Source organism: Oncorhynchus nerka, linkage group LG10 (genome assembly GCF_034236695.1).
Source record: "Oncorhynchus nerka isolate Pitt River linkage group LG10, Oner_Uvic_2.0, whole genome shotgun sequence".
Taxonomy (NCBI): domain Eukaryota; kingdom Metazoa; phylum Chordata; class Actinopteri; order Salmoniformes; family Salmonidae; genus Oncorhynchus; species Oncorhynchus nerka.
In genome coordinates this window covers 74,123,294-74,149,026 of record NC_088405.1, presented here as the reverse complement: position 1 = coordinate 74,149,026, position 25,733 = coordinate 74,123,294, and the positions used below count along the sequence as shown (strand labels likewise).

At 41.9% G+C, this 25,733-nt stretch overlaps 1 protein-coding gene across 2 annotated transcripts in view; it reads left to right on the top strand.

Moving 5' to 3' along the window:
- The first annotated feature begins 3,165 nt into the window (after positions 1-3,165).
- Positions 3,166-25,733, top strand: part of LOC115136001 (zinc finger and BTB domain-containing protein 16-A-like) — a 191,420-nt gene continuing 168,852 nt past the window's right edge. Inside the window, exons 1-2 of one of the 2 annotated variants that reach the window (XM_029671294.2) lie at positions 3,166-3,464; positions 11,133-12,481. In XM_029671294.2, the coding sequence (XP_029527154.1) occupies positions 11,232-12,481 (1,250 nt within the window). In that variant the 5' untranslated portion in view covers positions 3,166-3,464; positions 11,133-11,231. The remainder of the gene's footprint in view (positions 3,465-11,132; positions 12,482-25,733) is intronic. The other variant, XM_029671293.2, reaches the window with a different exon arrangement.

Genomic DNA, 25,733 nt, shown 5'->3' with positions numbered 1-25,733 from the left:
CTTGCTCCCAGGCAGACTAAATAACTTTTGCCCGCTTTGAGGACAATACAGTGCCACTGACACGGCCTGCAACGAAAACATGCGGTCTCTCCTTCACTGCAGCCGAGGTGAGTAAGACATTTAAACGTGGTAACCCTCGCAAGGCTGCAGGCCCAGACGGCATCCCCAGCCGCGCCCTCAGAGCATGCGCAGACCAGCTGGCCGGTGTGTTTACGGTCATATTCAATCAATCCCTATACCAGTCTGCTGTTCCCACATGCTTCAAGAGGGCCACCATTGTTCCTGTTCCCAAGAAAGCTAAGGTAACTGAGCTAAACGACTACCGCCCCGTAGCACTCACTTCCGTCATCATGAAGTGCTTTGAGAGACTAGTCAAGGACCATATCACCTCCACCCTACCTGACACCCTAGACCCACTCCAATTTGCTTACCGCCCAAATAGGTCCACAGACGATGCAATCTCAACCACACTGCACACTGCCCTAACCCACCTGGACAAGAGGAATACCTATGTGAGAATGCTGTTCATCGACTACAGCTCGGCATTCAACACCATAGTACCCTCAAGCTCGTCATCAAGCTCGAGACCCTGGGTCTCGACCCGCCCCCTGTGCAACTGGGTACTGGACTTCCTGACGGGCCGCCCCCAGGTGGTGAGGGTAGGCAACAACATCTCCTCCCCGCTGATCCTCAACACGGGGGCCCCACAGGGTGCGTTCTGAGCCCTCTCCTGTACTCCCTGTTCACCCACGACTGCGTGGCCACGCACGCCTCCAACTCAATCATCAAGTTTGCGGACGACACAACAGTGGTAGGCTTGATTACCAACAACGACGAGACGGCCTACAGGGAGGAGGTGAGGGCCCTCGGATTGTGGTGTCAGGAAAATAACCTCACACTCAACGTCAACAAAACTAAGGAGATGATTGTGGACTTCAGGAAACAGCAGAGGGAACACCCCCTATCCACATCGATGGAACAGTAGTGGAGAGGGTAGCAAGTTTTAAGTTCCTCGGCATACACATCACAGACAAACTGAATTGGTCCACTCACACTGACAGCGTCGTGAAGAAGGCGCAGCAGCGCCTCTTCAACCTCAGGAGGCTGAAGAAATTTGGCTTGTCACCAAAAGCACTCACAAACTTCTACAGATGCACAATCGAGAGCATCCTGGCGGGCTGTATCACCGCCTGGTACGGCAACTGCTCCGCCCTCAACCGTAAGGCTCTCCAGAGGGTAGTGAGGTCTGCACAACGCATCACCGGGGGCAAACTACCTGCCCTCCAGGACACCTACACCACCCGATGTTACAGGAAGGCCATAAAGATCATCAAGGACATCAACCACCAGAACCACTGCCTGTTCACCCCGCTATCATCCAGAAGGCGAGGTCAGTACAGGTGCATCAAAGCTGGGACCGAGAGACTGAAAAACAGCTTCTATCTCAAGGCCATCAGACTGTTAAACAGCCACCACTAACATTGAGTGGCTGCTGCCAACACACTGTCATTGACACTGACCCAACTCCAGCCACTTTAATAATGGGAATTGATGGGAAATGATGTAAATATATCACTAGCCACTTTAAACAATGCTACCTTATATAATGTTACTTACCCTACATTATTCATCTCATATGCATACGTATATACTGTACTCTACATCATCGACTGCATCCTTATGTAATACATGTATCACTAGCCACTTTAACTATGCCACTTTGTTTACTTTGTCTACATACTCATCTCATATGTATATACTGTACTCGATACCATCTACTGTATGCTGCTCTGTACCATCACTCATTCATATATCCTTATGTACATATTCTTTATCCCCTTACACTGTGTATAAGACAGTAGTTTTGGAATTGTTAGTTAGATTACTTGTTGGTTATCACTGCATTGTCAGAAATAGAAGCACAAGCATTTCGCTACACTCACATTAACATCTGCTAACCATGTGTATGTGACAAATAAAATTTGATTTGATTTGATTTGATAAATGTAAAAACATGAAATGCCTGCGGCACTCCAGGACCAGGGTTGCCTACCCTTGCAGTAACATATACCTCCTACCTCCCAATAGGTCTACTGTACACAGCTCAATGCCTGTTGGCTACAAGCAAACAAGTTGTAAAAAAACAACATGAAGCCAAGTGACACTGGTGGGGCAAATAAAAGCACTATAAATGTTAGGCTATATTTTGATAAGTGATAGAGTAGGCCTAAATATGGGGATTTGTTTAATTATCTATTTTTAAAGTAGCATATTAATTCATATTTTTTATGTGTTATTCAAAAACTTTCTTGGACAATTATCTTCAATATGAGGCATATTTCTTGTTAGTTTTTCTTACTATGTGCGATAAGAAAAAAACTACAAGAAGAAAGTATTTTTAAAACCTCCCACTTTTGGCTGAAGTGTCAATGTGTAGTTTGTACATGCAGAATTGTTTTCTTGAAGCTGTACCTCGCCATTTCTCCTACATTTCCCCCCACATGGGCCAACTGCTTAGCAATTTGAGTTTGAGCCAATGAGCTTCAGCCCCTGGTATTTGAGTGACAGCCAGCAAAAGGCCTGCCCAGCATTAACCAATGAGGTTGCAGGGCAGGCCCAATGGCTCAGTGGACACAGCAAAGAGAGCTTGTCATTGTATCCCAAACCACACCCTCTCCAATACGAACCTCCCCTCGGTTGTCACATGTTGCTGATGAAACTCTGGGTGACTTCCAGAGAGTGGCAATGGGATCAATACACACTCCTGTCTTGAATGATGCAATTCATGTTCCACTTTTAAATAATAAAACAAACATGATATTCTAATTAGCAAATCCCCCCTGTAGTTTTACAATATATAAACCTCAGTAACAGTTAAAAATTTAATTTGGGAGATATTGCATCTGTTATATGTGTCAAGTCTCGAAATCATGCGTAAAAAAAGCAGATGATATATAATTAGGCGCACCGATCCATTGTTTGTATTAAATTGTGCGACCTCCAAACATATTGCAGTGTGTGTCTGGAAGTTCTGAAGGCTGCAGCCTTGCTGGCTAGGTAGAAGTGGCTATCTGATGGTCTAATTAGCCCCTTCACGCGTAATAATTTTCCCTCCCTCAGCTTTGGGACACCTGTGCAAATGGCAGAGGTGCACGTGCACATGAAATTTTCGGGGACCACTTTTGGATTGTGAGTGTTACTTTCAGAACCTCTGACTAAAAAGTATACAAAAGTATCAGAAAATCTCTTTAAACATTCGGCAGCCCCCTAGGTGTCTCACTTTCGCAGTGTTTGCATGGATTCAAGGGAAATAAGAGTGACTCGGTGCGTTGACGTCACCGTTGTGTTGATTTGCTAACACGAAAGAAGAGAGGAGTTAGTGCGTGTGAGAGCGGGTACTGTGAACTGCATTGCTATGCTGTAGCCCAATAACCACACATTCGGAATCAAAACTTGCAACTTAGGTGAGTACTGATATGGGTGCGCAGCTTTCGTGTTAGTGACAGACCCGCTTTTCTGCATGCTTACAGTTGTTGTTTGCCTGTGTACTCTCGCATTATGAATGATTTAATAGTATGTTTGTTATCATCATTTTAAACCCACATTAAGTTACAGTAGCCCATAGGGAGTTGCGGCGCAACAGTTTGGCAAGCGAAGTTCAAATATCAATTTATGTGTGCGCTGAAGTATTTTAAATTGAAAGTGTTTGGGTGTCAGATGAAGCCACAAGTCTGAGCGCATGAAAGGTGTTGAAGTTAACATAAACACAACATTGGGCATGTAAAGATGTTAGGTTGACGTAACCGTCTGTCAACATATTCGGGAGATCGCAGCATGAGAACGTGATGTCTGGGTTTAGGCTACATTGCAAATCAGACAGTGTGACGTTCTTCCATGTGGTTTATTCTGAGAATCGTGTTTTCCTGTTGAAATGAGAATACAGTATACGCTGATACCTCACGCCGCTGTTATTTTCCTGGAAGTTTAAAAAATGAATAATGACGCACTTGAGGTGCTCGTGCAGGAGTGATCACAAATCATCACGAACACAGGGGCAATAGTCTGAACTGTGTCCATCTATTTTAGCTGATGTAGGCTACATTGTACTGTAGGGACCCGCATAGTAAATTGATAGACTGCTGCTAATTCCTGGATTCGCAATCATGTTGCCTCCGTTTGATGCAAATAATTTAGTATAATTGTTTTTATATATGGACTGGCGAGTTGAATTGCTATCGATATGGGTTATATCGCTCTTCCAAGCTCGAGCATGACATGTCCAATTAAAATGCTATCAACTGCAACGATAGCACTTCAATGATATCACTTCAGACGATTCCACCTGTGTGTTAATCAGAATAGCAAGCTAGTGAATGTAATCATTGTTGCAACCAGTCCCTGCTGAGATCATGTATTTGTGTCTCATTCGCCCATATGTAACGTTACTTTAGTAGACTCTGCTGAGATACGTGTGAGTACTATTTGTTATTGAGCAAAATGTGTCTGGACACAATTTCCACGAGCATAGGTTTTTATCGTTTCGGCTTTAAACATCAGGACTCTTTTGAGTATAGACTGCATTAAAGAGATGCGCGCCTTGGACAGACAGCTGACTGGCTACAGTTGGTCTTCAGAGGATTCTCGATCTGATTGCATTATGTTGGCGTTGATATGCGCTCAATACAGCATTTTGACAGACTAATAATTAATCCTTCGAATGGTGTCTTCTGCACGTATCACACGATTGCGTTAAATTATTTGGTGACATTAACGCACTGTCTCAAACCTGGGGTGTAATCATTAGTCCAAACAGTTGCAAAACGGAACGATTTCCAACTAAAACGAGTTGGACAAATTCAGGTAGGCCCCCCTCCGTTTTGTTCTGTTTGCTTCCGTTTAAGAAACGTTTTGCAACCGAGTCGGTTTAATGAATACGTTTTCTGGCCTTTACATTACTGATCCTCATTAGACAACTTTCGATTGTTTCGTATGGTAAACCTGGGACACTTAGGCAGCGTTTACACAGGCAGCGCAATTCTGATATTTTTCCACTAATTGGTCTTTTGACCAATCACATCAGGGGTATATTCATTACGTCCTGCAACGGAAACCGTTTTACCGTTTAAGAAGCAAACCGAACAAAGGGAACGAAACAGGTAAGGACCTACCTGAATTTGTCCAAAAAAACATTGTTTTCGTTACAAAACGTTTTATTTTTGGCATAAAATAAAAGTTTTGCAACATAATTGAGGTAATGAATACACCCCAGACCTTTTCACATCAGATCTTTTTCACAGCGAATCTGACTGGTCAAAAGACCAATTAGGGAAAAAAATATCAGAATTGGGCTGCCTGTCTAAATGCAGCCAAACCTTATTATGCAACGCTACAGACATTGACCTATTTACTAGGTCATAGGTTAGAGCTAAATTGGCATTTGTGTCTTAAAGAAGAAAAAAACATTTTTACGCCACCACATTATTTGTTGGACAGCCACTACTAATATACAGTCTCATCAATACCAGATTTATACAGCCTTGATTAACTGCTCAACAATATATCTGATGACTGCAAACTGTTGACTTTCTTTGTGAGAGCCACTCTGATGAGCCTGGGTGTTGCTAATCTAGTATAACTGTTTAGGAAATGTGGATGCAAAATTAAGGCATAAATTAATATTATCTGCTCTTTATCAATCTCATTTCAGGGAACATTTAAATATATGTAGCCTACAATTTTATTTTTACTGATTTATAATGGAATATTTCTAATTTGTTCAATTATAAAATGATTTGCCTAAAATAATGATACATTATCATATTAATTGTTAAAGGTTACTAAAATAACATTTACATCAATAATGATAATAGCAATATCAACAGTCAGGAATATATTATGATCATTTAGTATTATTAACTTAAAGGTTATTATTCTTGAGGTGTTGCCTTTTGTGAGTGGGCAATGATACATACAGTGCCTTTTCCACGTTTTGTTTCTGGTACAGCCTGACTTTAAAATAGATTAAATTGGCCAACACGCATCATGTCAAAGTGAAAGTATGTTTTTCAAATGATTACAAATTAATAAAAAATGAAAAGCTGAAATGTCTTGAGTCCATAAGTATTCAACCCTTTTGTTATGACAAGCCTAAGTAAGTTCAGTAGTGAAAATGTGCTTAATAAGTTGCAATAATAGTGTTTAGCATGATTTTTGAATGACAACCTCATCTCTGTAGCCCAGGCATACAATTATCTGTAAGGACCCACAGCCGCGCAGCGAATTTCAACCACAGAGACCAGGGAGGTTTTCCAATCCCTTGCAAAGAAGGCACCTATTGGTAGATGGGTAAAAAAACAAACGGACATTGAATATCCCTTTGAGCATGGTGGAGTTATTAATTACACTTTGGATGGTGTATCAATACATGCAGTTATTACAAAGATACAGGCGTCCTTCCTAACTCAGTTGCCGGAGAGAAAGGAAACCGCTCATGGATTTCACCATGAAGCCAATGGTGACTTTAAAACAGTTTCATAGTTCAATGGCTATGATAGGAGAGCACTAAGGATCAACACAATACTAACCTAATTGACAGTGAAAAGAAGGAAGCCTGAACAGAATACAACAATTCCAAAACATGCATCCTGTTTGCAACAAGGCACTAATGTAAAACATCTGGGAAACATTCAGGACACTTTTTTTTTGTCCTGAATACAAAATGTTATGTTTTGGGAAAATACAACACATTACTGAGTACTACTCTCCATATGTTCAAGCATTGTGATGGCTGCATAAATCAAATGTATTTATAAAGCCCTTTTTACATCAGCCAATGTCACAAAGTGCTACCCATCATGTTATGGGTATGCTTGTAATCATTAAGGACTGCAGAGTTTTTCAGGATAAAAAAGAAACAGACTGGAGCTAAGCACTTCCCAGAAGAAAATCTGGTTGTCTTCTTTCCACCAGACACTGGGAAATCAATTCATCTTTCAGCAGGACGATAATCTAAAACACAAGGCCAAATCTACATGAGTGGATTACCAAGAAGACCAAGGTTTCCATTAACCCAGTAGGCAGGTTTCTGTTTATTTGACAAAGCAATGTTGCAACAACAACAAAAGTGACATATGTCATGGAAACAGCAGATATAGGAGACATAAAGAACATTTTTCTAAAGATCAACAAAATGTTTATCCATTCGACGGGTGGATTTTCCTTCTGTCAAACTTCATTTATTTAGATGAATTAGGGAACTGTGTTTTTATAATAAATGATGACTGCATAATCATTTTGAAGGTACCTAGGGCACGTGATTTCACCGCGTAACTATAAAGCTCCATTCCACATTTCATTCTAAATGCGTACGTCTTGAAAAATATATTCTTTTGAACTATAAAGTATTTTATTTGCAAAACAAAGATTGTCCTGACTTTCAAAAATGCCTGAATTGCTTCACCTTGCTTTCTGGTTGGCTGGCAAGTTTCCCCATCCAATTATTTCAGATCAACATGAGTACAAGTTTCCCCATCCAATTATTTCAGATCAACATGAGTACAAGTTTCCCCATCCAATTATTTCAGATACACATGAGTACAAGTTTCCCCATGGAACGGTCCGTAACGATACGTTGGCACATGACAAGTATTAGGACATGGCAAATAATAGTAAATTATTGCTTTCTATCTATGCTGGCTTTAGCGGGCTAAAACCGATTAAACCCGATAGGTGTGAGGGAATACAGGCCAATTTATTAATGTGCAATTTGCCTAAATGGGTCATGGAAACACTTCAACCATTTTGATTTAACACTCTATATTTCTTTCAAAAAACATTTTTTTTAGGTTAGTGACATCATTACGTCCAGCTGTATTCATCAACATGATATTTTAAATGGAAATGCACCCCTGCAGGCAATTTGTTTTAATCAAACTTTGTAAATGTCGACAAACAAACAATCACTGGACGAGTTAATGGAAACGTAGCTAGTGAATGATCCTGAGTGGCCAAGTTAGTTCTGACTTAAATCTGCTGAAAATCTAAGGCAAGACCATAAAATGGTTGTCTAGCAATGATCATCAACCAATTCGACAGAGCTTGAAGAATAAAAAAAATAATAATAGGCTAATCTTACACAATACAGGTGTGCAAAGCTCTTACTCTTATCCAGAAATAATCACAACTGTAATCACTGCCAAAGGTGATTCTAACACTTATTGTTCTCGGGGTTGAATACTTATCTAATCAACATATGTTCCATACTTTTTAATTTTTACAAATGTTCGAATTTGTCTTCTACTTTGACATGAGAGTATTTTGTGTAGATTGTTGACAAAAAAAGGCTAATCCATTTTAATCCCACTTTGTAACAGTCAAGGGATGTGGATAATTTCTGAAGGCACTGTACAGGGCCAACGTGTGTTCAAGTCATTGATCTCACAGCCTAGCCTACTTCCCGCCTGTAGTATGCATCTGATGTCACTCTTCCGAACCAAGTAAAAGCAGTATATGGAAACTATTCTGTCCATGTATAAACCTGCACTTTTGGCATATGGACATGTAATGCTTACAATACAAGCATTTCGCTACACTTGCATTACCATCTGCTAACCATGTGTATGTGACCAATAACATTTGATTTGATATCATCTTGTTGGTGCTGCATGGTGTTTGCTTTTGCGACATCCTCTGTTCCAACTATTCCTGGCAGCCGCTCGCTGCTCGCTCCCTCCTCGGCTCACTGCTCCTCTCTGTGATGAGAATACTGAATAAGATGCCATTTAATTTCAGAATGGGTGTTGATGGTCTTTGTGAACCAAGCACCAATGCGTTCTAACAAAGACTAGGGTGTTGCAAGGTTCTCATGGGTCCTTATTTTTCGCTGTTCATGTGCTTCAACCTGTCAGATAACTATAAATTGAGGGGCAAAATATATGATTAAAAATATATATATATCTGTGGGTTATCTGTGGGTTATTAGGTCTGCTTGGCTTTTGACTTCTGTTATTTATCAATTGATAATTTGCTCTATGTTCATCAATTTCAAGTATGATGTTTTTGCATGACATTTTTACGATCCTAGCAGGGTTGTGTCCATATTTGTATTTCTTATGAAAAGAACAGCTCAATGTCATGTTCATATAATTTCCCCCCTTTTTTATGAAGTGTCCCATGTTATTGTATAGCCTATTTGAAGGAGAACAATTGAATTTAAAATGCCCAGAAAATAAGGATAAATTGCTGTTCTTTATCAAATTGAAATACAAGCCAAGTACAGTTGAAGTCGGAAGTTTGCATACACTTAAGTTGGAGTCATTAAAACTCGTTTTTCGATCACTCCACAAATTTCTTGTTAACAAACTATAATTTTGGCAAGTTGGTTAGGACATCTACTTTGTGCATGACAAAATACATTTTTCTAACAATTGTTTACAGACCGATTATTTCACTGTATCACAATTCTAGTAGGTCAGACGTTTAAATACACTAAGTTGACACTGCCTTTAAACAGCTTGGAAAATTCCAGAAAATGATGTCATGGCTTTAGAAGCTTCTGATAGGCTAATTGACCTCAGTTGAGTCAATTGGAGGTGTACCTGTGGATGTATTTCAAGGTCTACCTTCAAACGCAGTGCCTCTTTGCTTGACATCATGGGAAAATCAAAAGAAATCAGCCAAGACCTCAGAAAAAAATATTGTAGACCTCCGCCAGTCTGGTTCATCCTTGGGAGCAATTTCCAAATGGCTGAAGGTACCACGTTCATCCGTACAAACAATAGTATGCAAGTCATACCGCTCAGGAAGGAGACTTGTTCTGTCTCCTAGAGATGAACGTATTTTGGTGCAAAAAGTGCAAATCAATCCCAGAACAACAGCAAAGGACGTTGTGAAGATGCTGGAGGAAACAGATACAAAAATATCTATTCCACAGTAAAATGAGTCCTATATCGACATAACCTGAAAGGCCGCTCAGTAAGGAAGAAACCACTGCTCCAAAACTGCCATTAAAAAAAGCAAGACTATGGTTTGCAACTGCACATGGGGACAAAGATTGTTCATTTTGGAGAAATGTCCCCTGCTCTGATGAAACAAAAATAGAACTGTTTGGCCATAATGACCATCATTATGTTTGGAGGAAAAAGGGGGAGGCTTGCAAGCCGAAGAACACCATCCCAACCGTGAAGCACGGGGGTGGCAGCATCATGTTGTGGGGGTGCTTTGCTGCAGGAGGGACTGCTGCACTTTACAAAATAGATGGTATCATGAGGTAGGAAAATGATGTGGAATATATTGAAGCAACATCTCAAGACATCAGTCAGGAAGTTAAAGCTTGGTCGCAAATGGGTCTTCCAAATGGACAATGACCCCAAGCATACTTCCAACGTTGTGTCAAAATGGCTCAAGGACAACAAAGTCCAGGTATTGGAGTAGCCATCATAAAGCCCTGACCTCAATCCTATAGAACATGTGTGGGCAGAACTGAAAAAGCGTGAGCGAGCAAGGAGGCCTACAAACCTGACTCAGTTACACCAGCTCTGTCAGGAGGAATGGGCCAAAATTCACCCAACTTATTGTGGGAAGCTTGTGGAAGGGTATCAGAAACTTTTGACCCACGTTAAACAATTTAAAGGCAATGCTACCAAATACTAATTGAGTGTATGTAAACTTCTGACCCACTGGGAATGTGATGAAAGAAATAAAAGATCATTCTCTCTACTATTATTCTGACATTTCATATTCTTAAAATAAAATGGTGATCCTAACTGACCTAAAACAGGGAATTTTTGCTCAGATTAAATGTCAGGAATTGTGAGAAACTGAGTTTAAATGTATTTGGCTAAGGTTTATGTAAACTTCTGATTGCAACTGTAACAATTACGGTTTGAAATTGCTTTTATAATAAACTGCATTAATTAACACAACAGCAATTTTATTATTTTAACTAAACACTGCAGAACTATGTGTGGATTTTTAAAAATCTAAAGTGTAGGTTTATATATTGGTCTGTTCTTATTCAACAGTTATTAGAAGTTTATTGGACTTAAGAAGTCAACAATTATTTAGATTTTAAACTGCTGTATTTTCCTAAAATATTCAGTGCTTTTTTCTTTTTCTCTATTCATTCTCTCCAGATTGGCCTTATCTTGTTTACAAAGATACCGGTAAGTGAACAAACTGCTGAGGAGTGAAAGCAAGCCTCATGAGTTGGCCTGGCGGACCTCAGCGACGTTATGGATTTGACTAAAATGGGTATGATCCAGCTCCAGAACCCTAACCACCCCACGGCCCTGCTGAAGAAGGCTAACCAGATGCGTCTGGCAGGAACCCTCTGCGATGTGGTCATCATGGTGGACAGCCAGGAGTTCCATGCTCATCGGACCGTGCTGGCCTGCACCAGCAAGATGTTTGAGATCCTGTTTCACCGCAACAGCCAGCATTACACCCTGGACTTTCTTTCACCAAAGACCTTCCAGCAGATACTGGAGTATGCCTACACTGCCACACTCCAGGCCAAAGTGGAAGACCTGGATGACCTACTGTACGCAGCAGAGATCCTGGAAATTGAGTACCTGGAGGAGCAATGCCTCAAGATCCTGGAGACAATCCAGTCCTCAGACGACAACGACACGGAGGTCAACATGAACGAGGAAGGCACGGAGGAAGACGATGAGCGCAATTGCAGGCAAGGAGGGAAGAACGCCAAGAAGCATTCCATGGAGGGGAGCTACCATTCAGCCGTCCAGCAAGCCTCGGCCCTGGCCAGTATGGTGGACCAGAGCCCCTCGGTTTCCACATCCTTCGGGCTTTCCACCATGAGCCCAACCAAAGCTGCCGTGGACAGCCTGATGAGCATAGGCCAGTCCCTCCTGCAGCAGGGCTTTGGGGGCGAGCACCTGACTCAAGGAAACTCCCACCACCAATTGATGACCGAGATCAAGACTGAGATGATGCAAGTGGATGAAGGTGGAGGCCATGGGAGCCCCAGAACCATGGAGTCCAGCGCCTCCAGCAATGGCAAAAGGAGCAGCGAGTTGGACAAGAACCGCGATGGCCCCGGGACTCCAACCAGGAGCAGTGTGATCACGAGCGCCCGCGAGCTGCACTACGTCCGGGAGGATGGCATGGGCGACTCCCAAGCAGATGGCGGCCAAATGGGTCTAGAAGCCATGGCGGGTATGACCGGCATGACCGAGAAACACCTGGCCTCCTTGTACTCGCTGCCTACCAATCATAAAAATGAGACCATGCTATCCATGCCGGCCTCCATGGCCACTTCTCTCCATCTGTCCCCTGCCCTGGCCATGTCCATGGACTTCAGTGCCTACGGGGGACTTCTGCCCCAGAGCTTCATCCAGAGGGAGTTCTTCAACAAGTTGGGGGAGCTGGCTGCCGGTATGAAGCCAGACGGTAGGAACCAGCATGAACGCTGCAACGTGTGTGGCGCAGAGCTACCAGACAACGAAGCTGTGGAGCAACATAGGTAAGCTCAACTTTGTTTAACTTCATGTCATTGGGTTTGTTCCATTTAACATGTGTAAACCTATTAATTTTTGCCCAAATCTATCTTTCTTTAAATCAACGTTAAAATGCTATTTTAAGTCATCTCTGTACAATAACTTAATTTAAGGGTGCTGATATACAGTGCCTTCGGAAAGTATTCAGACCCCTTGACTTTTTCCACATTTTGGTATGTTACAGCCTTATTCTAAAAATGATTAAATATATTTTTTTCTCTCAGCAATCTACACACAATACCTCATAATGACAAAGCAAAAACAGGTTTTAGACATTTTTGCAAATGTATTACAATTACCTTATTTACAAAAGTATTCACATCCTTTGCTTTCAGACTCGAAATTGAGGTCAATTCAATTGATTGGACGTGATTTGGAAAGGCATACACATGTCTGATATAAGGTTTCACAGTTGACAGTGCATGTCAGAGCAAAAACCAAGCCATGAGGTCGAAGGAATTGTCCGTAGAGCTCCGAGATAAGATTGTGTCGAGGCACAGATCTGGGGAAGGGTGCCAAAAAAATGTCTGCAGCATTGAAGGTACCCGAGAACATAGTGGCCTCCATTTCTTAGAGCTGGCCACGTGGCCAAACTGAGCAATTGGGGGAGAAGGGCCTTGGTCAGAGAGGTGACCAAGAACCCAATGGTTACTCTAACAGCGCTCTGGAGTTCCTCTGTGGAGATGGGAGAACCTTCCAGACGGACAAGCATCTCTGCAGCACTCTACCAATCAGGCTTTTTATGGTAGAGTGGCCAAACGGAAGCCAAAAGACAAAAGACACCTAAAGGGCAAGATTCTGGTCTGATAAAACCAAGATTGAACTCTTTGGCCTGAATGCCAAGCATCACGTCTGGAGGAAACCTGGCACCATCCCTACGGTGAAGCATGGTGGTGGTAGCATCATGCTGTGGGGATGTGTTTCAGCGGCAGAGACTAGGTAGACCAGTAAGGATCAATGCAAATGGAGCAAAGTCAAGAGGTCCTTGATGAAAACTTGTTCCAGAGCGCTCAGGGCCTTAGACTGAGGGTGAAGATTCACCTTCCAACAGGACAACGACCCTAAGCACACAGCCAAGGCAAACCAGGAGTGGCTTCGGTACAAGTCTCTGAATGTCCTTGAGTGGCCCAACCAGAGCCAGACTTGGAACTGATCTAACATCTTTGGAGAGACCTGAAAATAGCTTTGCAACAACGCTCCCCATCCAGCCTGACAGAGCTTGAGAGGATCTGCAAAGAGGAATGGGAGGAACTCCCCAAATACAGGTGTACCAAGCTTGTAGCGTTCTACCCAAGACGAGTTGAGGCTGTAATCGCTGCCAAAGGTGCTTCAACAAAGTACTGAGTAAAGGGTCTGAATACTTATGTAAACGTGATATTAATAAAATTAGCAAACATTTCTAAAAATCTGTTTTTGCTTTAGGATTTTGGGGTATTGTGTGTAGATTGAGGGGACAATTTAATTCATTTTAGCATAAGGCTGTAACGTAACAGTGGAAAAAGTCAAGGGGTCTGAATACTTTCTGAAGGCACGTACATATAATATAGGCACTACATTTTTCAACCTTAAATCATTCTGGAATCTACCTATCAAAAGTTGTGATTGTCTTTTTAAATCTCGAATATGTTTGGTTTTTGGCTCATATACACTGAACAAAAATATAAACGCATCATGTAAAGTGTTGGTACCATGTTTCATGAGCTGAAAAAAAATCCCAGAAAATGTCGATATGCGCAAAAAGCATTTTGCTCTCCAATTTTGTGCACACATTTTTTTTTACCTGTGTGTGCATTTATTCTTTGCCAAGATAATCAATCCACTTGACAGGTGGGGCATATTAAGATGCTGATTTAAACAGCATGATCATTACACAGGTGCATCTTGTGCTGGGGAGATTAAAAGGCGACTTTAAAATGTGTGACACAACTGCACAACACAATGCCACAGAAGTCTCAAGTTTTGAGGGATTGTGCAATTTGCATGCAAGAATGTCCACCCGAGCTGTTGCTAGATAATTTAATGTTAATTTCTCTACCATAAGCTGCCTCCAACGTCATTTCAGAGAATTTGGCTGTACGTCCAACCAGCCCCACAATCGCAGACCACCTGGTAATCCTCCAGCTTCTTTCTTCTCACTTTGTCATTTAGGTTAGTATTGTGGAGTAACAAAAATGCTTTGATCCATCCTCAGTTTTCTCCTATCACAGCCATTAAACAATAATTGTTTTAAACTCACAATTAGCCTCTTGGAGAAATCCCTGTGGTTTCCTTGCTTTCCGGTGACGGCGTTAGGAACAAAGCTTTATCTTTGTAGTGTCTGGGTGTATTTATACAGAATTCAAAGTGTAATTAATAACTTCAGCATGCTGAAAGAGATATTCAATGTCTGCTTTTTTTTACCTGTCTTTAGTTGCCCTTTGTGAGGCATTTGAAGCCCTCCCTGGTCTTCGTGGTTGAATCTGTGTTTGAAATTCACTGCTCGACTGAGGGACCTTGCAATTATCTGTATGTGTGGGGTACAGAGATTATGTAGTCATTCAAAAATCATGTTGCTCACTATTATTGCACACAGTGAGTCCATGCAACTTATTATGTGACATGTTAAGCACATTTTTAGTCCTGAACTTATTTTGGCTTGCCATACTAAAGGGGTTGAATACTTGTTGACTCAAGCCATTTCAGTTTTCATTTGTAAAAATATCTAAAAACATAATTCCACTTTGACATTAGGGGTATTTTGTTGTGTTACAGGTCTACACACAATGTTGAAAAGTCTAAAGGGTGTGTGAACTTTCTGAAGGCACCGTAGCTAACAAACTACAGTTGAAGTCGGAAGTTTTACATACACTTAGGTTGGAGTCATTAACTTGTTTTTCAACCACTCCACTGTTCTTGTTAACAAACTATAGTTTTGGCATGTCGGTTAGGACATCATTGCATGACACAAGTCATTTTTCCAACAATTGTTTACAGACAGATTATTTCACTTATAATTCACTGTATCACAATTCCAGTGGGTCAGAAGTTTACATACACTAAGTTGACTGTGCCTTTAAACAGCTTGGAAAATTCCAGAAAATTATGTCATGACTTTAGAAGCTTCTGATAAGCTAATTGACCTCAGTTGAGTCAATTTGAGGTGTACCTGTGGATGTATTTAAAGGCCTACTTTCACACTCAGTGCCTCTTTGCTTGACATCATGGGAAAATCAAAAGAAATCAGCCAAGACCTCAGAAAAAAATTGTAGACCTCCGCAAGTCTGATTCATCCTTGGGAGCAATTTCCAAATGCCTGAAGGTACCACGTTCATCTGTACAAACAATAGTATGCAAGTATAAACACCATGGGACCACGCAGCCGTCATACTGCTCAGGAAGGAGACTTGTTCTGTCTCCTAGAGATGAACGTACTTTGGTGCGAAAAGTGCAAATCAATCCCAGAACAACAGCAAAGGACCTTGTGAAGATGCTGGAGGAAACGGGTACAAAGGTATCTATATCCACAGTAAAACGAGTCCTTTCTCGACATAACCTGAAAGGCCGCTCAGCAAGGAAGAAACCACTGCTCCAAAACTGGCATTAAAAAAAGCTAGACTATGGTTTGCAACTGCACATGGTGACAAAGATCGTACTTTTTGGAGAAATGTCTTCTGGTCTGTTGAAACAAAAATAGAACTGTTTGGCCATAATGACCATTGTTATGTTGGAGGGGAAAGGGGGATGCTTGCAAGCCAAAGAACACCATCCCAAACGTGAAGCACGGGGGTGGCAGCATCATGTTGTGGGGGTGCTTTGCTGCAGGAGTGACTGGTGCTCTTCACAAAATAGATGGCATCATGAGGTAGGAAAATTATGTGGATATTTTGAAGCAACATCTCAAGATATCAGTCAGGAAGTTAAAGCTTGGTCGCAAATGGGTCTTCCAAATGGACAATTACCCCAAGCATTCTTCCAAAGTTGTGGCAAAATGGCTCAAGGACAACATAGTCAAGGTATTGGAGTGGCCATCACAAAGCCCTGATCTCGATCCCATAGAAAAGTTGTGGGCAGAACTGAAAAAGCGTGTACGCGCAAGGAGGCCTACAAACCTGACTCGGTTACACCAGCTCGGTCAGGAGGAATGGGCCAAAATTCACACAACTTATTGTGGGAAGCTTGTGGAAGGCTACCCAAAATGTTTGACCCAAGTTATACAATTTAAAGGCAATGCTACCAAATACTAATTGAGTATGTTAACTTCTAACCCACTGGGAATGTGATGAAAGAAATACAAGCTGAAATAAATCTCTACTATTATTCTGACATTTCACATTCTTAAAATAAAATGGTGATCCTAACTGACCTAAGACAGGGACTTTTTACTAGGATTAAATGTCAGGAATTGTGAAAAACTTAATTTAAATGTATTTGGCTAAGGTGTATGTAAACGTCTGACTTCAACTGTAGATGACTCTTTGGATAATATCCTTGATTTAAATTTTAATGTTTGAGATTTTAAAACTCATTGTTTGTTTTCTTAGCTTTTCTTATCACAATTCTGATGCAACAAATTTTAAGCCTGATTTTGAATACATTTATTTGAATTAGTAAATGTGAAATTAGCTTCTTGTGGTCTATCACCTGCTTTTAAAACATTGCTGAGAAGAGTTTAACTGATTTTAATATGCCTTTTACTGGACATATTTCAAATCATTGTCTATTTTTGGTTAATAAAATGCATTTCTTAATTGGAATAAGTAATGTATTTTCCATTATACTGCTGGCAATAGCATTGGATCTGATGTTTGTCAATTTTCACCCAGAATTGGGTAGGAGTTACTTTCTTGTGTACTAAAGTCAATAATGTAGGCATTTTAAGGCAGTTGTATTGCAATGCCACCAGGCTACTGCTCACTTGTTGCTGATACTACATGATACTTGAATATCTGTATTCATATTGTTTAAAGTAGGCTATCATAGCAATACTATATCTACAAACTCAACAGCTAAAGTGTTGTCGATCTCTGAAACAAAAGCAGTAGTCTATTGTAGGTGACCGAGTCAGAGGTTCTCTCCCCTGATGACTTCCAGGCCTGTCCGGGTGACTACCGAGCCGTCCTGCCGCGGCGCTGGCTGAGCCCATTAGTTGCACCTGGCGGAGGAGGTCGACTAATGGGAAGCAGCCCCCTCCCCCTCTCCTCACACCCACCCCAGCACACCCCTGAACCCTGCGGTGTGGCCAGTGATGGAGTGTCCCAGGCCGGGGCTCCCAGCCACCTGGGGGACAAGGAGGGCCTTATTAGCTTTATGAGTGGAGCAGACTGTCCAGGCCAGGAAATGAGGGCTGTGCACAGGACCCAGGCCCTGCCCTCTGCAGCCTAACCTTTGGGCCGCTCGGCTGGCCTCTGCTTCTCGTCAGCAGAGCTGGAGGGTGGGGTAGTCGTGGTGTGGATGGAAGTCTGAAAAGAGGGGCTGCAGCGAGTAAATCCATGCCAGGCAAGCACTGCTGTTTAAATCCCACCGTGCACTTCTGTTGTAGACTACACAGCATGCTGTTGTCTGCGTCCTGAGAAATATTTGTGCAACTTCCAAAACTGTAAAGGCCATAAGAAACACTCAAACACTCACTCAATCTGTTTCTGCTAATGGCCTGACACTCTCACACAGCCCAACACCCCATGAAGCTTGTAGGAGTTGGAATTTGGGACTGACTCAGTGTGTCAGCATTGATTGAGAGCTCACATTTCCAGTTGTTTAAGATTATAGTGAGACAAGGAGTGGGAGGGGATGGGGCGCCCCGGGTGAGTTTCCAGGTCCTAGGTCATGTCTGGAGATTCAAGCTTTTATGCAACTGAAAAGAGTTGGATGACATTTTAAAGACGACTCATGCTTGTTTTGCTGAAAAGTTGTACTCTGTACCCTGATCTTGTACAACTTCCTGTGTTTTCAGTGGTTGAATTGGGAGCTGTGGGGTCCCTAGTTCAGCGGCGATTGTTTACCCCATTTCTTCACAGCATGTGATTTCTGTGTAATGCTCAAATTACATTCCAGTGGAGTGACTTTTCATTTTTAAGCATGCAGCTTAAAGCGATCTTGTCATTTGATTTGTCTATCATTCAACAACTAAAACATCAAGGGTTGGTCTAGTAAGGCATGCCCCTACAAATCGATGGTTGTATTTAGACAAGGTTTTTTAGGCCCAGTGCTGCTACTCTGATATGTGAAAATAAATAAGATCAGCAAGTGATCTCTGCTAAACTGTGGACCCATCCAAGTTCTTATTTATTATTACAATGTGCATACAATTCTGGAATAGAATGTCTCTAACTGAACGACACCATTTCCAGAAAATGACCTCTTTTCAACTGGAATATGATGTCTAACTTAAACAACACTTCCAGTTCACCCAAGGTACTTTTATTGAAATGGTGTCACTAACTTAAACACCATTTCCAGCCTCTGCCCTACATATCATTTTTATTTGAAGCGTAACAGTGTTTTGTTTACAATTCCATTTATTTTTAATACAAACAGAGTGAAACATGCTCATGTTTTGTGTTGTGAGTGGGTAAGACCGTTGAATGTAGCTCCTTTAGCACACGATACCCCATAAAGACGACAATATATTTACATAAGTATTCAGACCCTTTACTCAGTACTTTGTTGAACCACCTTTGGCAGTGATTACAGCCTCAAGTCTTCTTGGATATGACACAACAAGCTTGGCACACCTGTATTTGGGGAGTTTCTCCCATGCTTCTCTGCAGATCTTCTCAAGATCTGCCAGGTTGGAGGGGGAGTGTTGCAGCACAGCTATTTTCAGGTCTCTCCAGAGATGTTGGATCGGGTTCAAGTCCGGGCTCTGGCTGGGCCACTCAAAGACTTTGAGAGACTTGTCCCGAAGCCACTCCTGCATTGTCTTGGCTGTGTGCTTAGGGTCGTTGTCCTGTTGGAAGGTGAACCGTCGCCCCAGTTAGAGGGAGAGAGAGAGTGTTATTAAAGTGGCCAATGATTTCCAGTTTAACGGTAATGGCCTTGAGAGAGTAGCTAGTCTCTCGGTCCCAGCTTTGATGCACCTGTACTGACCTCGCCTTTTAAATGGTAGCGGGGTGAACAGACAGTGGCTCAGGTGGTTGTTGTCCTTGGTGATTTTTTTTGTTTTGTTTGGCCTTCCTGTGACATCGAGTACTGTAGGTGTCATGGAGGGCAGGTAGTTTGCCCCCGGTGATGCGTTGTGCAGACCGCACCACCCTCTGGAGGAGAGCTCTGCGGTTGCGGGCGGTGCAGTTGCCGTTCCAGGCGGTGATGCAGCCCGAAAGGATGCTCTCACTTGTGCATCTGTAAAAGTTTGAGGGTTTTAGACAACAAGCCAAATTTCTTCAGCCTCCTGAGGTTGAAGAGGCGCTGTTGGGCCTTCTTCGCCACACTGTCTGTGTGGGTGGACCATTTCAGTTTGTCCGTGATGTGTACGCCGAGGAACTTAACTTTCCACCTTCTCCACTGCTGTTCCGTTGATGTGGATCCGGGGGGTTCCCTCCCTCTACAGTTTCCTGAAGTCCACGATCATCTCCTTTTGTTTTGTTGGGGGGTCAGCTCTAGGAAGAGTCTTGGTGGTTCCAAACTACTTCCATTTAAGAATGATGGCAGCCAGTGTGTTCTTGGGGACATTCAATGCTGCAGACATTTTTGGTCCACTTCCCTAGATCTGTGCCTCGACACAATCCTGTCTTGTACCTCTACAGACAATTCCTTTGACCTCATGGTTTGGTTTTTGCTCTGACATGCACTGTCAACTATGGGACCTTATATAGCCTTTCCAAATCATGTAAAAGTGGTGATCCTAACTTACTTAAGACAGGGAATTTTTACTAGGATTAAATGTCAGGGATTGTGAAACTGAGTCTGTTAGGGCTCATGCGAATTTTCGCAGCTTTTTGTTAAAAATCGCGCAACATTTCAGCGCCCATGCCAGGAATATAGTATATGCATATGATTAGTATGTGTGGATAGAAAACACTCAGACGTTTCTAAAACTGGTTAAATCACGGCTGTGACTATAACAGAACGTGCGTTTCATCGAAAAGTGCAGGAAAATCTGATCACTGAAAATGGGAAAATATATCCATGCGCCACTCCAACCTATTGTTAAAGGTGAACCATATTAAATGGGGTTGCAATACCTACAGCTTCCACACGATGTCAACAGTCTTGTCATTTGCCTAGGCTTTGTTTCTTGGTCAAACGGACGCAAGGCAGCGCCTTTCTTCCGGTCTCTGACCGGATAATTTGGTTGAGATTTACCCGGACATTATTTCCAGACGTACAGCTATAGAATATACATCGCCTCGTGATCAATTTGATCGCTTATTAACGTTTACTAATACCTAAAGTTGCATTACAAAAGTATTTCGAAGTGTTTTGTGAAAGTTTATCGTCGACTTTTTTAATTTAAAAAAATGACGTTACGTTATAAAACGCTATTTTTTTCCTTGATCACACAGTCTTCATAGATCGATATCTAGGCTATATATGGACCGATTTAATCGAAAAAAAGACCCAATAGTGATGTTTATGGGACATCTAAGAGTGCCAAGAAAGAAGCTCGTCAAAGGTAATGAATGTTTTATATTTTATTTCTGCGTTTTGGGTAGCGCCGGCTACCGCAAAATCTGTCGTTTTAAGTGGCGTTGTAGTATTTTGGGGGTGTATGCTATCAGATAATAGCTTCTCATGCTTTCGCCGAAAAGCATTTTACAAATCTGACTTGGTAGCTAGATTCACAACGAGTGTAGCTTTAATTCAGTACCTTGTATGTGTATTTTAATGAAAGTTTGAGTTTTATCAAAAACTATACGTGGCGCACTTGAAATTTCCGCTGATTTGATCCCCACAGCGGGAGCTAGTTCCTAACAAGTTAAATGTATTTGGCTAAGGTGTATGTAAAACTTCCGACTTCAACTGTATATGCAGATCTCCATCTTATCACCGATGTTAATTTACAGCAATCAATTGCCAGAATTGTGAGTCATGATTTGATTGAATATGATTTTTTGATTCCCTTTTTGTTTATTATCAGCAAACCTGTACATTATTTTGTCCCATAAATGTTTTATATCTGATCAATTGACAGAAATTGCGGTTCCCCTGTTGATAAACCTACATGTTTTTCTAAAGACTTGTCAAATGCTTTGATTGTTGATAGCTCACAGAGCGATGGTTCTGGTTGACTAATTACAAATTATATACCAGCAGCCCTGTGCTAGGGTCGCCGCCATCTCCGATTACAAACGTGAAGAAAATTTCAGTCGGGAGTTCATTTGGTTCAAACAGGTCAAGTTAACTGGCCCTAATTGTTTCCAGAAGTTGCACAGGTCCTTTGTGTGTGTGTGTGTTTGAATGAATTCATCAGTAAGTGCTCACTTCCTGTATACTTTTAGCCTGCTCCATTCATTCGCCTGTGTCCTGGGTTCTGTCATAAAGCCTCAAAACAACTGGATGTGATGTGGATTGGCTCCACAAATGGGTGGGGGTGTTGTATCTCTTGAAGTAGCCCTCCAAAGTCATGTATTGATATCTCCCAGAGATTTATGAGTGAGGGATTGGTAAATGAAGTGCTGTGTTTTGTTTTTCAATTGCCCTAGGTTTTGCTACAGGGGCCAAATCAACGCTCCATCTCACCACAACAATACATTTTTTTTCTGCTCCAAAGCCGGGACATATTTGACAAGCTCAGATGTATTATTTCTTAAAGCCTGGGTGAGTTTACTTGTGGCTTCAGGGAGACAAGATTAAAGCAATATTTTAGTAACCCCCGCAATAGGAAAATAATCAGCTGGCAAGGCTGAGGGATTATTAGACAAATGCATCGTACGGGGGCTAACTCTAAGGAAGAGAACTCTGTTTGATATTCCAACACCGCTTCCGATTCAAAGGCCCATAGCTTTGGGTTTATCGCTTTCACTTAACACCCATTATCATGAGGATGACTGACCTCTAATGCACTTACAACCCTCCAGAACCCTTTCGGAATATAGCTGGTAAACATGACTAACCATCAATGTTTAAACCATTTCTCTCAAATCCTAGCCTCATGGTGTACGAATGAAACCCTATCAATGATTGTCCACTTTGCGTCGGCCATCTTTGAGATCGAGAAACCTTTTCATCAATGACATTCGGATATTCAATTTCCTCCCTTGTGTCGAGGTGGATAGAGAGGGCAGAGCGGAGCTTAGTCGGCGTGTTCTAATACCCAGGGTCCCTTGGTATGCTGGGGACCTTATCTGTGCATATCAGGGGGACTGATAAGAGAGAGATACACCACAACCTTATTTCTATCACATTTTGTGCACACATGTGGATGGATTATCGAGAAGCTGATTAAACAGCATGATCATTACACACGTGCACCTTGTGCTGTCACACAACACAATGCCACAGATGTCTCAAGTTTTGCATTTGGCATGCTGACTGCAGGACTGTCCATCAGAGCTGTTGCCAGAGAACTGAATGTTAACTGCTCTACGATAAGCCGCTTCCAACGTACAGCTGATGAAACTGGGGTTTTGCACAACCAAAGAATTTCTGCACAAACTGTCAGAAACCATCTCCGGTAAGCTCATGTGTGTGCTTGTCTTCACCAAGGTCTTGACCTGACTGCAGTTTGGCGTCGTAACTGACTTGCTCACATTTGATGGCCCCTGGCATGCTGAAAAGGTGTGCTCTTCACTGATGAATCCCGGTTTCAACTGTACCGGGCAGATGGCAGACGTTGTATGGTGTCGTGTGACGGGCGGTTTGCTGATGTCAATGTTGTGAACAGAATGCCCCATGGTGGGGTTATTGTATGGGCAGGCATAAGCTATGGACAACAAACACAATTTGCATTTTGTCGATGGCAATTCGAATGCACAGAGATACAGTTACGAGATCATGAGGCTTATTGTTGTGCCATTCATCCACCGCCATCACCTCATGTTTCAGCATGATAATGCATGGCCCCATTTCGCAAGGATCTGTACACAATTCCTGGAAGCTGAAAATGTCCCAGTTCTTCCATGGCCTGCATACACACCAGACATGTCACCCATTGAACATGTTTGGGATGCTCTGGATTGACGTGTACGACAGCGTGTTCCAGTTCCTGCCATTATCCAACTTCATAGATGTACAGTGGGGCAAAAAAGTATTTAGTCAGCCACCAATTGTGTAAGTTCTCCCACTTAAAAAGATGAGGCCTGTAATTTTCATCATAGGTACACTTCAACTATGACAGACAAAATGAGAAAAAAAATCCAGAAAATCACATTGTAGGATTTTTATGAATTTATTTGCAAAATATGGTGGAAAATAAGTATTTGGTCACCTACAAACAAGCAAGATTTCTGGCTCTCACAGACCTGTAACTTCTTCTTTAAGAGGCTCCTCTGACCTCCACTCGTTACCTGTATTAATGGCACCTGTTTGAACTTGTTATCAGTATAAAAGACACCTGTCCACAACTTCAAACAGTCACACTCCATACTCTACTATGGCCAAGACCAAAGAGCTGTCAAAGGACACCAGAAACAAAATTGTAGACCTGCACCAGGCTGGGAAGACCTGAATCTGCAATAGGTAAGCAGATTGGTTTGAAGAAATCAACTGTGGGAGCAATTATTAGGAAATGGAAGACATACAAGACCACTGATAATCTCCCTCGATCTGGGGCTCCACGCAAGATCTCACCCCGTGGGGTCAAAATGATCACAAGCGGTGAGCGGTGAGCAAAAATCCCAGAACCACACGGGGGGACCTAGTGAATGACCTGCAGAGAGCTGGGACCAAAGTAACAAAGCCTATCATCAGTAACACACTACGCCGCCAGGGACTCAAATCCTGCAGTGCCAGATGTGTCCCCCTGCTTAAGCCAGTACCATGTCCAGGCCCATCTGAAGTTTGCTAGAGAGCATTTGGATGATCCAGAAGAAGATTGGGAGAATGTCAGATGAAACCAAAATATAACTTTTTGGTAAAAACTTAACCCGTCGTGTTTGGAGGACAAAGAATGCTGAGTTGCATCCAAAGAACACCATACCTACTGTGAAGCATGGGGGTGGAAACATCATGCTTTTGGACTGTTTTTCTGCAAGGGGACCAGGACGACTGATCCGTGTAAAGGAAAGAATCAATGGGGCCATGTATCGTGAGATTTTGAGTGAAAACCTCCTTCCATCAATCAGCAAGGGCATTGAAGATGAAACGTGGCTGGGTCTTTCAGCATGACAATGATCCTAAACACACCGCCCGGGCAATGAAGGAGTGGCTTCTTAAGAAGCATTTCAAGGTCCTGGAGTGGCCTAGCCAGTCTCCAGATCTCAACCCCATAGAACATCTTTGGAGGGAGTTGAAAGTCTGTGTTGCCCCAAAACATCACTGCTCTGGAGGAGATCTGCATGGAGGAATGGGCCAAAATACCAGAAACAGCGTGTGAAAACCTTGTGAAGACTTACAGAAAACATTTGACCTCTGTCATTGCCAACAAAGGGTATATAACAAAGTATTGAGAAACTTTTGTTATTGACCAAATACTTATTTTCCACCATAATTTGCAAATAACTTCATTAAAAATCCTACAATGTGATTTTCTGGCTTTTTTCTTCTCATTTTGTCTGTCATAGTTGAAGTGTACCTATGATGAAAATTACAGGCCTCATCTTTTTAAGTGGGAGAACATGCACAATTGGTGGCTGACTAAATACGTTTTTGCCCCACTGTATATCTGTATTCCCGGTCATGTGAAATCCATAGATTTGGGCCTGATGATGAATTTATTTAAATGGACTGATTTCCTTATTTCAACTGTAAAAATGTAGAGATTGTTGCACGTCTTATATTGTTGTTCAGTATACATAGTTTTTTAAATTATTTTTTTTTTTAAAGATGAGCTTCAAAAGGGAATAATCTAGTTGACTCAGCAAGCACCTAAGTTTAGCATTTTTAATGAAGAAATTGTGTGGTATTTCTGGTTGTTAGCTAGCGAACTCATTGATCCTGGATTGTAGTATACCCCTCTGATATCCTATCCACCACCAACAGCCGGATGGCGGATTATTTTACCATATTTTATAGATGGGCTTTTATGTGCCCTTGAACTCTTTTTGTTGCTCATTTTGTTGTGCTTCCTTTGTCATAGTCTACATTATTGGGGGAAAGAAAGAGATTTACCTAAGCTTGGCTAAATGTAGAAGCTTTTTATTA